The 13,065-nt window shown below is 45.7% G+C and overlaps 1 protein-coding gene across 7 annotated transcripts in view; it reads right to left on the bottom strand.

Moving 5' to 3' along the window:
- Positions 1-13,065, bottom strand: part of ABCA12 (ATP binding cassette subfamily A member 12) — a 119,542-nt gene that overhangs the window by 20,038 nt on the left and 86,439 nt on the right. For all 7 annotated transcript variants that reach the window (XM_068947850.1, XM_068947849.1, XM_068947851.1 and 4 more), the window contains 9 exons: positions 12,367-12,585; positions 11,518-11,714; positions 10,956-11,116; positions 8,479-8,703; positions 6,861-6,999; positions 5,241-5,493; positions 3,873-3,959; positions 2,556-2,649; positions 890-1,017 (listed from right to left, as the gene is read on the bottom strand). In XM_068947850.1, the coding sequence (XP_068803951.1) occupies positions 890-1,017; positions 2,556-2,649; positions 3,873-3,959; positions 5,241-5,493; positions 6,861-6,999; positions 8,479-8,703; positions 10,956-11,116; positions 11,518-11,714; positions 12,367-12,585 (1,503 nt within the window). The remainder of the gene's footprint in view (positions 1-889; positions 1,018-2,555; positions 2,650-3,872; positions 3,960-5,240; positions 5,494-6,860; positions 7,000-8,478; positions 8,704-10,955; positions 11,117-11,517; positions 11,715-12,366; positions 12,586-13,065) is intronic.

Raw genomic sequence — 13,065 nt, 5'->3', positions numbered from 1 at the left:
GGCAGCCCTGTCACAAACCTGTGCTGAGAGCCTCTATTTGAAAAACACTTTGGAGGCATGTCGACTCCTAGCCTGCTTGGCTGCCACACTGGAATAAGATGAGTGCATTTTCCCAGAAGATGAGCAGCTCAGTTGAAACCAGTGGACAGATGAACACATTCCTTGACTACCTTAACAGCAGGCTATTTCTGCCCCAGACGCGTTGTGCAGCTCTCTGTTGTAGAGTCCAGACACTCTGATAGCTCTAGCTCTTTTTGTGTCCCGTGGCACAGGAAAACACTCAACTTCTACCTTCACTGGAAAGGATGCACTTGTTGAAGTGAAGCACACGCTGAGACTCTTCAGAGAATCAAACTCTGACGAAAATCTCTCCCCAGGGTTTACTTTAAGATGGTCTGTGTCAGATCTTTTTTAATATTTTTGAGTCAGACAAAGGTTTTTAATATTTTTGAGTCAGACAAAGGCTTGCCTGCAGATCAAGCCATCAGCCTATCAGGTGATTGACAAGTTTTCCCTAGGCTGTCTCTGCTATGATGAAGCAGAGCACTTGCAAGAACCTCTACCTATAACTGTGTCACTGCAGTACATTTTACCTCCTTTCATCAGATTCACAGAAACTACAAGCAGGGAGGCCCTTCTATTCTCCCTCCTGCATTGTCACCTCTAAAAGCACAGCAGAAGCTGCCGCAATCTAGGGGAGGAAGAGGGGAGAGGGAGAACACCCCCAATATTCACCTCTAAACCGCTTTCTGCTTCTAGCCATCAGTACTGCAAGGCACCAATACAGAAGAGCTGCTTAACTGGAATACCATATAATGGAATTATATGTACAAGAAGCTGCTGTCCCCAAACCAGTTCAGAGGAGAGGGACCGGAGACTGATGCTGTACCGTTTTTGCAGGAAGTCTTTGGTAGTTGCCAGAACGTACGTCTCCACATTGTGCCCCGTGAGGTTATAAAGCATCCGCGTGGAGAAGGTTCTTCTGTGAGGGGGAGAATAGCTCATCGGTGGGCATGTCTGAGAGGAAACAAACAAAATTGTTCGTGTCGTTGTTTTAGTCAAAACTCGGTATTTCAGGATGAGATTGAGAGCAGGCAATGACTACGTTCTGGTCCTGGGACTGATTTTTACAGAAGCTAGTGATCTGCAAATCAGGGCGCTGAGACACCCACCATACATCCTTGTGTGCCGTACTGAACACGTTTAGCAAGGTGCTTACAAAGATGGCTTAAACCTGCACTCCAGTTCTCCTGACAATAGTGAGACCTTGAAATGTGCTTGGTGCTAGGAAGGAAGATTTTTGCTGAACTCGGGCCTGTCCTGTTCAGCAGAGCCTCAGAATGACTGCAGAGACAATGGCACAGGGCAAAACAGCTCACAGAGCGCACAACTCTGCAGCAACCTCAAACTCTCATCTTCCATTCATCAGCAGCCCCACTGTATGCTTTTGCTGCATTATCAGTCATCGGGAATAGTGTCCGGAGCTGCAGAGAAACCTTGGCTTAGTCCCGAATATGTAATTTAACACGCTGAGGGTCAAACTTGCATCGACTGCTTCTTAAGGCTGAAACGTCCTATCTGACAGCACGCCGGCTGCTTCTTTCAGCTCACACATAATAAAAACCTTACCCTCCCCACCACGTCTCTGTTCATAACTTTGCATCAGAATAGACAAAATAGCTTCTCTCATGCTGAGGAACACCTGCCTGTGCCTTCTGGAGGTGGGAATCAGCTTCAAATATTATCCTGACTTACTGGAAAAATGATGCCACTACTTTTAATGATGTGAAGTTAAGACTATGTCCAGAAAACTGCATAAAATAGCTGCGTTTTAAGGAATGACTAGGAACGTTCAACTAAGTACATGCTTTATCTTACAAATAGCATCACATTGTGCCTTGGGTCTGATTTCCTACTGGAAAAAGCTGAAGACAGGCGAGCAGCACTGAAAGGAGGACAGCTGGACTCCAAGCTGAACACGTTAAACTGTAAGGTCCTTGGGGCAGGATCTGCCTTTTCCTTAAGTGCATATAAAGACACTAAGCTCAGCAGGGCCCATACCTGGTTCTGTATGTTCCACTGTAATGCAAATTATTACTATTAATCGTTGTTATTTATAATACTGAGCAGAGTAAAAGCAGATGGATCTACACTTTGCATAAAGTTAAATTCTGAAGAGCAAACAGCAATAATAGCTGTGCTTTCATATAAAGACAGTGCTGTATAAAATGCAATTTTCCTCTTGAATACCTGCTCACCTCTGCTAAATGGGACAATCACACAACAGTCAAAAAGACCATTAAACCTCCACGAAGAAAAGTTAGGCAGAGAAACATATTAGCACATGAATCTTCTGAGGATGATGTTTCCTTCCTTCCCCCAAACTGATGCAGGCAGGGGTTAGCCAGGGTACAAAACCAATAAGGCCATAAGAGAGAGAGATATGAACACTAGAGTTCCCCTTAGTATTGTGCCTGCCCACAAAATCACACGCACCCTGTAAGGCCTCCCAGTGCCCCATGTTCAGTCTGTCTCTTCTGAGCTCATTCAGTTACCTGGATGGCAGCTGTGCAGTTGCAGGCAGAATACGTAGCTCTTTGCTTTCCACTGGTAATCCACTGGCCAAGCATGTCCTCTGTTAAACATCGCCTGAAAGTGAGCACATCTGCCTCTGAGATTCTTCTCTATGTTCAGGTGTGCAAATGACACTAATGGCTGCCACGTTTAAGGACAGCAAGGATGGCAGCGCATAGCTTAAGCAGAAGAACAGACCTTTTTGTCAGCTCTGGGTGCTCCAGAGAATACTCCCACTGAGTTCAGTGGCTCCCAGCAGACAGCCCTCGCTACTCCTCTGCGTGCCTGGATTCGTTCAGCTGATTAGCCAGAACCAAGACACTGCCTACCTCCCACAGCAGAGAGCGTAAGGAGTTAGTATACAAAGGCCAAAATCATCTTACAGTTGAAAACTAGGTGCTAGTGCCACTGCAGCAACTGGGGAGTCCTGTGATGGTTCAGAAGTTGTGTCTGGTCAGCGTAAGTATTTGCATGCAGGTATGCAACACACTTGGCCATGCAGGTCTGCTCAGGGTTTTCCCCCGGTAGTAATTTTCCCCTAAATTACTGGTTCTTTGACAATTTATCTGCAGAGCCCCAGATGAGCCAGCTCTTATGGCACAGCTTTTAGATGCAGGTCACAACAGCTAACACCGAGAACTTTCTGGGTGGGTTCAGTGCTATACGTGGGATTACTGGCAAGGGAAGGACTGCTTCCCTCTTTATGAGAATAGCCTGCTCTGGTCCTGGCATACCCTACTCAGGGTAGTCAAGGAGTCCACTCGCAGGGGTGAATACTTCTGCAGGCAAGCAACATCACTGCTGCCAAGGAGCTAGGAGGGTGTGGAAGTCCCAACTTCAGCCTTAAAGCATAGTATCGTTTACTGTCTTCAAAGTTACGTAGATATTTACAGTCTTGTGCTGGTAGATACAAGCCTTCACTGCAAGCTAAGCAGGAGCCGTGCAGACCCTCGGCAGGGCCGTCTACCTCACGCCAACTGCAGCCACACAGCTCAGATCTGGTTCAGAACTGACTTGCATCCCTCCAGCTCAGCCTGTGAGCAGAGCAAGCTTGCGCCTGCCTGCAAAAGGCCAGTTAGACATCTCAATGAGCCGAGTCTAGAATTTCCAGACGTCTCAGGGTGATGCGAGTCAGTGTGAAGAGAGGCAGGAGATATCTCTTCTTTGCATGTGGCATCACCACAAGAAAATTCCGCAGATGATCAAAGACCGTTACTAAGGTCTGATGGCTATTAATGGTAGGGCAGTTCCTCCTGCAGATTAGCAGTTTAAATGGAAGAGCACCAAGAGCTACTTACGAATTGCTTTCATTCATGCATGTGTTATCTGTTCCAGGGAAAGAAAGCATCGAAGCAACTAAAGCATCTGTGGTTTCATTAAAATTCCTAAGATTTAACAAGAAAAAAAAAGTTAGAGAGAGAGAGAGAGAGAGAGAGAGAGAGAAATGTTCAAGGTACTTCCGCTACCACTGAGCAGAGGAAAATGGTGGCTGAATGAAACAATGAAACAGGATTTATTTAGGATGATAAAAAATGATTATGTCAGGTGCAAACCCTTCAAACCATTTAAGTACATGCAGCACATGAGGGCAGTTGCACAGGTTTAAAGGGATCGCTCTCTGCTTAGAGCTGCACACCTCCTCCAGTGCTTTACTGCCTCCAGAGCTGAACAAGATCTTGATGAACTTTTGGACAATCAAAATTCTGTTTCTAGGGACAACCACCTACTGCAATTTTCAAGGCCCTGTAGCACTAGCACTAGTCTCAGTCTTGTCTCAATCAGCTCTCACTTCCGTGAAGTCCATGTGTCCTAGGTCATTCAAAATGTGCTTCTCCCTTTCAACCCAGCCCTCTAGCAATCACCCATCAGGAGAAATAGAGAACATTAGGAACAGAGGACTCAAAGAGACAAGCGGTTCTGGCTCCTTCCCCCACCTAGCTATACTGAAGCAGAAAGGCGTGAGCAGTCCTAGGGAAAAATACCTTAGAGCGGACGTGCACGATGTGTAATGCTGTTTGGGCAAAGTCTTATACTTGTGACTGAAAACTCAGACCTACTGGAGCAAGACAGGATTGCACGGCATGAAATCGGAATGATAAAAATTATATTATTTTGGTACATGGTTTTTTAAGTACGATGAAATCATTCAGTGGTGAAGTTTTAATGACACTGAAAAAGGGCACGTCCTTCAAATGACTGCATGCCTTGGACAAGCAAGGTCTGGGCAGGAGAGCATATCCTTTATTGACAGAGGAGAGGGTGATGCAGACAGTTCACAAGACGGATAGAATTTGATCCTGGACTTGTAATTTTGGAGCCAACTGATGTGGGTGCTTACTTTTCTAATTAGAGGGAGAGATTACATACTTAAAATAATCCTTCTGGGGAAAAACGGCTGTCACGGGGCCAGAGGTCTCCAACAGCAAACACAGCATTTCTCACATATTTCACAGTTCGTTCCAACGGAGAGGTTATTTTTCTAAAGCTCTCCGATTGCTGGGCTGAGCAAAGCCGTCTTCCCAAGAGACCCACTAGGAACAGCATTTTACCATTACATGGTTATCCGCCTAACACTTTTCCACTGGATTTGCCTAGAAATAAGCTTGATGGTACAACTGGCTCTTTATAAACCAACAGGTGCAATGATCAGAAAGAATACCACTCACCCAAAGAAGTCTGCCTGGTCAGATGTGCCATACAAGGAGGGGGAAAGAATCAGCTCTGGATATTCAGTCTCCTTAGTTCTCAGTGTCCCAAGTCCCATTGCGGCCATCACAAAGAGGACTGGGAGGATGACCTGAGCAATGAAGCCTCTGACATCCCGTCGAGTGTGGTGGAATCTCTTAATGAACATAGCTGATGTCTTCTTGAGCAGCAACGGCAAACCCTTCAGGCTTTTTGATCTAATCAGGAGCTGATCTGGGTACAAAAGAGAAATGCATTTTGTCAAGGATCAGCACTTGTGAAACTGCTGATCTCAAGGTTATAGTATCCCTGTAGCTGTCGAGCTTCCTGCTCTCTTTCACAGATGGAAAATCAAAACTACAAAGTTGGAGCATACGCAAGCGTGGAACAGTGTCAGGTCTAGGACAGAACTCAGGTTCTGGCTCCAGAGTCATGCGCCCAGGTAACACCAATTTTCTGCTTGATTTCAGATATGTGTGTGTAGCTTATGTATTCCGACATCTTGCAAGAGGAAGACAGACTTCCAGGTGCAACAAGTCATCTACCTCCTACCTACCCAGCCGTAGCTTTCCAGGGAAACGTATTATTCTTTTATATTTGCAAACTGAAAACTCTCATCATTTAGAAAGCAGGTCCTCAGACACAAATCAATAACAGAATCCATTTTGAAACAAGAAAACAAGGCACAAACTAATCGATCATTTGCGCGGACAAGGTTGCGGCATACTAAAAACAGAGCCAAACCCTGCGCAACCTATTCTTCTTTATTAAATATTAATCTCTGTAATACTACACGAAACAAATCATCTTCAGTGCTCTCATTAGGGATGACATAAAACACTTCGCTACACAGTTTGAGTTACTGTTTATGGTGCTGCACATTTAAAGTGCAGGCCAGCTTTGAGAAGTGAGTATGAAAATACCTCTGTGTTGTCCCTTGCCTGTTTCCCTATGTATAAATGATATATTCGTAAGTAAAAACGTTTCTACTCTGTGAGAAAGGAGATGCAGACAGCTATTTGCTCATTTTTAGGCAGTGCCACGTTCTACAGCTTTCATACCCTCAGAGACACTGGTAAAGCTTGACACTCGTCTGAACGTGATCTTACCCCACTGCCTGGCCCTTTGAGCTGTTAACCATAATGAAACGGCTCGGGACAAAGCAAAAATCAGAGAAGAGGACCCAGCGCAGAGCCGTGCTGCCTTTGCAGCAGACTAAGGGGATTCCACAAAGTTTCTCTCAAATTGTGCTAATTGTATGGAATTAATCCTCTACATCAATTACAGCAATTATTTTCAGAGGTATACGTTTGCTCTTTCACCCACACACTGTGTTTGATTAAATTAAAACCTGAATCAATTTAGAGGGAGGCGGATGAAAACAAAACCCCTCTGTAATTTATTCTGTGATTCAGACTATTGCAAACCAGTGGATTTAAACAACTGTGGAGTGCTGTACTTTTACTGATTGCTTCACGATTCCTGGTTGGGTGAAACTTGCTCTTCAGCAAAGAAAGAGGACAGTGGAGCCCAAATCAGTCTGTCTGCCACTGTTTGCACCTCAGACAAATCTGGAATAAAACCGGAAGGTAAATCAGTACCATCTCTTTCTGTGAAGGTATCCGTGCTCACAGACATTTTGTCACTGCCAGTTTGACCACTGGATCCAGACAGCTGTTGGGACAACTCAGCATCTTCTTGCTGGTCCTTCCCTAGCTCTTTTGTCAGATTGAGAAACACCTACGGAGCAAGAAAACATAAAGGAAGACTGGTCCAAATGACTCCATTTACTGCAATGATAATCAGAACCCACTCTCCTACACACTTCTGTAGCTCCTACTCCTACTTTGCAGCTGCAGTTGCTGGGGCAGTTGTTTCCTTTGTGCTCTGATAGAGAAATGCACTTTTTGCAGTATAAAATTTCTGTAAGAAGCAAAAGGGTCTCTACCCCGTTTGTCCAGCCCCTTCTCAGCTCCTGTTTCGCTTTCTCCTGCTGCAGCTGTGGAAACTTAAACCTTTACAGCTACCTCTGTGACTTACCTCATCCTAATGCCATTTGTTACCATGATTAATGAGCTGGAGTAAACGAAGCTAGATTTCAGCTCAGGCCCTTGACAGCTCTACTCCTCCCACACCCACACAGCAAGAAGCAATAAACAGGTGGCTCTCCCCACATGGCACATCACCAGTGATGAAACAAGTGGGTTTACCTCCCCTGGGATATTTTCCTCCCTAATCTCTGACAATCCCGACTGCTTCCACACTGCGACTGCATGCACTCGTGGGGTTTGCACGTGGGAGCACATTGGCAAGGTAGCTAAGCACGTGCAAAAGGCATCCGAGTTACATGTGGCACGTACAGTACAATTTGTGTTCTTGCTGCCTTGGGAAAGCACCTAAAACAGGCAAGAAATTCCGGGCAGAGTGGAGAGACGTAGTCCCAGCCTCCTTTCTGGAAGACATGGACCGTGCTCATCATTGAAAGCTCCTTTTTTGTTTCTGGTGCAGCTAAGTGTGTTTATTTGACAAGAGATTCCTTATGGTCAGAAAGGCATCTGTGATAAGAAGGTGCGCTTGCTAGAGTCAGTCACATTAGACTCTGAATAGGCGCAAGGATGAGTGTGGTCCTTATAGCAGCACCTACCACTTCCCGAAGAATAGACTCTTTCCAATCTGCGGCTGGGAAAAAAGTTCCTAATTGCGAACAGAAACAAGATCACCTCTCAGACTGAGCAGCCAGCCAGCATGAATTACTCTGAGAAGCACCAAGTGACTCACTTGTACAATACAGCAGTCACAGAGAAGTTTATCATTTAGACTGTTTGCTAACTCCCTCCCTGCGGATTGCGTCTGCAGATAAAACCCAAATTCTTGGAATTCAAACACAATTCAAACAGAAATTCATCATTCCCCTCTCTCCACAGTCTAACTAACTCCGGCATCTTATTTTCTAGGTAAAATGCTGAAAAGAGCTTAGCAAGGTGAGACAGGGTTACATTTTGGGCATGAGCGTATCTATAGATTTATATATGCATCTACGCATTCACAACACGTTTATAAATGTAACACAAACAGTGAACCAACCAAACCACATCTTCCCTGCCCACAACTCTCACATCCCAAGCACATCACCAGCTAGCCCAGAAAGCAGAGTTGCACAGCGCTATGAAGTCAATCTCCACAGCATTTCATTAAATTGAGTGGATCCTGAGCTCATACCTCTTCCACGGTTGTGTTTGAAATCCCATAGCAACCAAGCTGGAGATCACTCAAACTGGTATCAAGGGCTCTGAGAAGTGCTTGGTAGGCCCCAGAGACTGCCGACTTGAAGGGTGGAAGCACGTACACAAGCTCTCCACCAATATCCTCCTTGAGATAAGCCTCTGGGAGGTGTGACTGGATCAGGGAAGTCACTGCTGCTGTGTCACACTCCTCTATCATGTTCTGGAAAAGGAGAACACCACTCTGGTCACCGAGAGGGCTACAAGGTTAAGCTTCCAACCGCAGGATTCAACTGAAATCCTGTCTCACAGCATAATCACGTAGGTGATATCTCAGTCCAGGCATGCAACACTTGAGTTTAAACATCAAAGAGAGATAAAATCGGGTTTGCCCCTTGAAGGAGACACAGGAGGTTTAATGCCAAGGTGTGGTACAGGTTTCCTCGGGCTCCACATGCTAAGGACAAGCTGAGCTCTGGGTACTTTGGGGACCACGCTGTGTGCAGCTGGTGTCCATCCAAACTTGCATGTTCATGGCTGGGCTTCCTCTGTCCGCAGATGTGCTGGGATTGGGCTGAATTGACCTCTTTGCATCTGCTGGAAGGTTTACAGTAAGACAGAGAAAAGGCCTTGCTACGACAGACAGCTGACACCTGCACTTGGCTGCGAGCACAACTATACCCTTTTTCCCATTAAAAATGGGGCTTGCACATGGGTCCTTTTAAATTTTCTCTATCTATACTGCCAGCAATTTGGAAGAGAGGGTAATTTCTCCCTGCATCTGCACATGAGACCATGTGCTGGGTCTAAAAATGGCACGGTAATAAATAATAGTAAGACCAGAGTTCCCCCTTCCTTGCAGGTAGCAGAACATTTTGCCTCAGGTGAGATACCATCTACAGGCTCGCCTACTGGCTTCACTTCTCTGAACTCCCCAATTCACACTGTGCACGTGGCCTTGCCTTTAATCATCGATGAGACCCTGTTCCTTTCTCATAAAGCAGCGCACTTCTATTTCTGCTTCCAGAGGGCCAGAGGGGATGCCGCGGTGGCCTCGCTGGAGAGCCTACCCCTGCTTTGAGGGGAAGTGAGGGCGACACGCTTTGCTAGCATCTCTCTCCCTGAGAAGCAGTGTTCACACAACCAGACCTTCAGTAGTTCTTCAATGCCTCTCTGCATCTAACGCAACTGCTTAGGTAGTTCTGCCATCCTCAAAACTGTCACTCAGCTCCCGCTGACAGCTCTAACTGCCTTGATGGCCCCCCCTCAGAGAACAAGCTGCTAAGAGCTCTAGCTTAGCTCCAAGTGGGTCTGCAAACCAGGCAAATCTCTGCCTCTCCCCCCAGCAGTGCCTGCTGCAGCAGCCGTATTTGCAAGAAACCGAAAGGGAGCTAAGGCCCAGCGGGGAAGACAGGATGAAAAGGACTGCATCACTCACCTGGCACGGGGGAGCCTCAGGTTCAGAGCTCTGCCTCATCTTTTAGAGCAGCAATGTTTTGTGTGGAGAGGCTGAAGCTAAGTTTCCCAAGCTTGGGGGAACGCTCCATATAGCCTGTCTTTCTGAAGGAAGCTTATTTATAACAAGCGAGTGAATACCAGCACAGGGCAAGCAAAGCAAGCCAGAGAACAGAGCGCATCCTAACCCCGAGTATCTCAGTGGCTGGGCCATATGGAAAAAGGACTTTACTGACAGCCCAGGAAAACACTCCAGCATATCCTTGAACCTCTGTGGCCAAAAAATTTTCAACTCAAAATCCAAAAACCCTTCCACTGACTTTTCTCAATATCTAATGATATTGAGAGTCCCTCCTCATGTGGGTTACCCAAAATCTAAACACATGTGAGTGCTGGCATCTCACTGTACCAGCCAGCGAAAAGCAATAAAGCTCCAGGTAGTCATTTTTAAAGCGCTCTCTTCAGGGCTTGTCTTACTGTCTAGAAAACCAGAAAGTAAACCAACTGAGAAAGAGCAGGCAAACATTCCCAGAGGTTTTCTGTGCTTTTGGCAGCCAAAAAGAGCAATGACACTCTTTTCCCCACTCACTGCACTGGGGAAACATCCGCCCAGCCATTCAATTCCTACTCAGCCTTGAACTCTCAGGCAGCAAGCAGAGCCCATTTGCAGCCCACATTGCCTTTTCCTTGTCACAACACACTGTTCCAAAGTAGATCACTCCGGCCCTGGTTCACACACTTTCATCCTGGAATAAAGTGGTCACACAGAGATGCTATGCCATAAAAGTGAAATTATACTGGAATACCCCTTCCATGGCAGAAATGTAAGGCTGAGATAAACCTTCTGCAAGATGCTTTATTTCTCTGGGACGCTATGACTGACTAGGCTTCCCGCGAGATGTCTATCTCAAAAACAAATATTTATCTTCTTACGAGCCTGAAAATTTAGGATGAACTCTGACACAAACCTTCCTACACAAATTTCTATACATTCTTACAAAAAAACCTTCTTACACAAACCTTTTTTTTGGTGAGAGTCAGGTGGTATCCATCACCAAACGTTTCCTTGAGATAGAATGGTGACCCACAGCATTTGAGCCCTCCATGCTCCAGGAAGGCAATTCGGTCACTCAGAACTTCTGCTTCATCCAAGTGATGCGTTGAGAGAATAATGGTTCTGCCTGGAAAACGCAAAGCTGATGTTAGCCAGCACAGAATAAAAACGCATAACGATGTGAGACAGGTGAAAGCTACGCTGAATTGGAGAACACAGAATATCAGGTGAAAATACACTGCCCTCTTTTGGAATCAATAGTAAAAATGGATGAAAGGCAACAGCAGAGAGAAACTGAAAGTCATCATAACATAATCTGCCTATTATGGTAAACTTACTTTTCCAATGACACTCTGATTTTACAAGAACCACTCAGGATTCCGCCAGAGGAGCTTGCAAAGTCCCAGTCCCCCCCAGTTAGTTCTCTGTGGTCTCTAAAACCCAGAGCTCAAAACCACTGATGTCTTATTTTCAGAAGTGACACAAGTCACCTTTGCCACTGGGTGACCTCTTGTCTCAGCACAGTACCTTTTTTATTCTTGGAGATAATTTCCCAAATACTCCTCCGAGAGCATGGATCCACCCCCGTGGTTGGTTCATCCAGTATCACAACCCTTGATCCACCCAGGAGAGCAATAGCTATAGACAACTTCCTCTTCATCCCCCCGGACAGGGAACCAGTTAGTTTGTGACGATGGCCATATAGTCCAGTCTCCTTCAAAGTCCTTGAAAACAAAGAAGAAAACACTCCCAAAGGTTGCACTTCAGGAATCTTTTTTTTTTTTAAAAAGCAGGGAATCTAGAAACAGCAAACAACGTAGCTGCAGATGAACAACTTCTCAAACGTGGACTGCTCTGCTGAGCGGTCGCAGCGCTGAGAGATGATTCACCCTGCAGCTCAGTCACTGGGATTTTAATTTTAATGTTTTTTAGGGTGTCTTCTGAGAAGCCAAGGTTAAAAGCTCAACCTCATGAACTGAGAACACCAAAATCCAAACTCCCTGGGATGGTCTGGCTGCATCACTTCTTTGCAAAAATCAATAAAGTTGGCGTCCTCTTTCTGACGGGTTGATTATATCTCTTTCTGGGGAAAATTATAAAGAAGCAAGGACCAGACCTTAGGCCTATAACTCATCTCCAAAGAATTGCCACAGAGGCTTGTAAACCCCCCAAGAGAAGAGACCTTGTTTTCTGACAGCCACAGATTTCAACACTCAATATATTCCTCCAGGCAGGCCTTCTGCGTTACCTGGACTCTAAGCTGGGCCACAGCAGAGCTCAAAACCACGCGCTTGAGCTTTGCAGTGGCAATGGCACCACCACAAAGTGAGTAATTTTGGCAGCCCTATCCCTTCTCTGACCCTGCTATTTTTATACCTCTTCACTTCTTGGTAGAGCTCCTCCTTACTCCAGTGAGGGACTTTGATGTACCCATAGAGCAGCAGGTGCTCCTTTGTGGTGAGGTAATTGAATAGCACATTGTGTTGCATACACACACCCATGTTCTTCCTGATAACTTCCTGGTCAGTCTTGATGTCTTTACCATAGACAAAGATAGTACCTGATGATGTAGGGAACAGCCCGGTCAAAATAGATCTGAAAGGGAAAAATAAATAGAAAAGGAAGTAAAAAAGGAGAAAGCCACAAGAAATCTTTCATGGTCTTGTACCCATCATCACTTGCAAAGTTTCCCTACACCACTACCATACTCCTTACAGCTAGAGGCCACTGAACACAGCTTCTTCTGGTGTCTGTCAATGCTTTGGCAGAGCAGTGGCTGGCCAACATTGAAGGGCATCCTCCTCCACCTCTGCGAGGATGCAAGGGGAAGCATCAAGCTCACACACTGAACTCTGGCTATTTTTTATGTGTACTTTTATCTCCATCAATCTTCCCCTCCCCAAGTCAGACCACTGTGCATATCCCATACCTCAATACACGTGAATCCCCTTGGCTTCCAATTTAATCACTGGAAATTCATACAATGTAGTAATTCTTCATTCTTTGAGGTCTGGCTGCAGTATCCGGACAGCTTTATATTCCTAACCACATCAGAGCACGGAAATCTGATTTCAC

Source organism: Struthio camelus, chromosome 6, assembly GCF_040807025.1.
Source record: "Struthio camelus isolate bStrCam1 chromosome 6, bStrCam1.hap1, whole genome shotgun sequence".
In the NCBI taxonomy this organism is placed as follows: domain Eukaryota; kingdom Metazoa; phylum Chordata; class Aves; order Struthioniformes; family Struthionidae; genus Struthio; species Struthio camelus.
The sequence above is the reverse complement of the archived record's forward strand: the minus strand, read 5'-3'. Positions and strand labels throughout refer to the sequence as shown.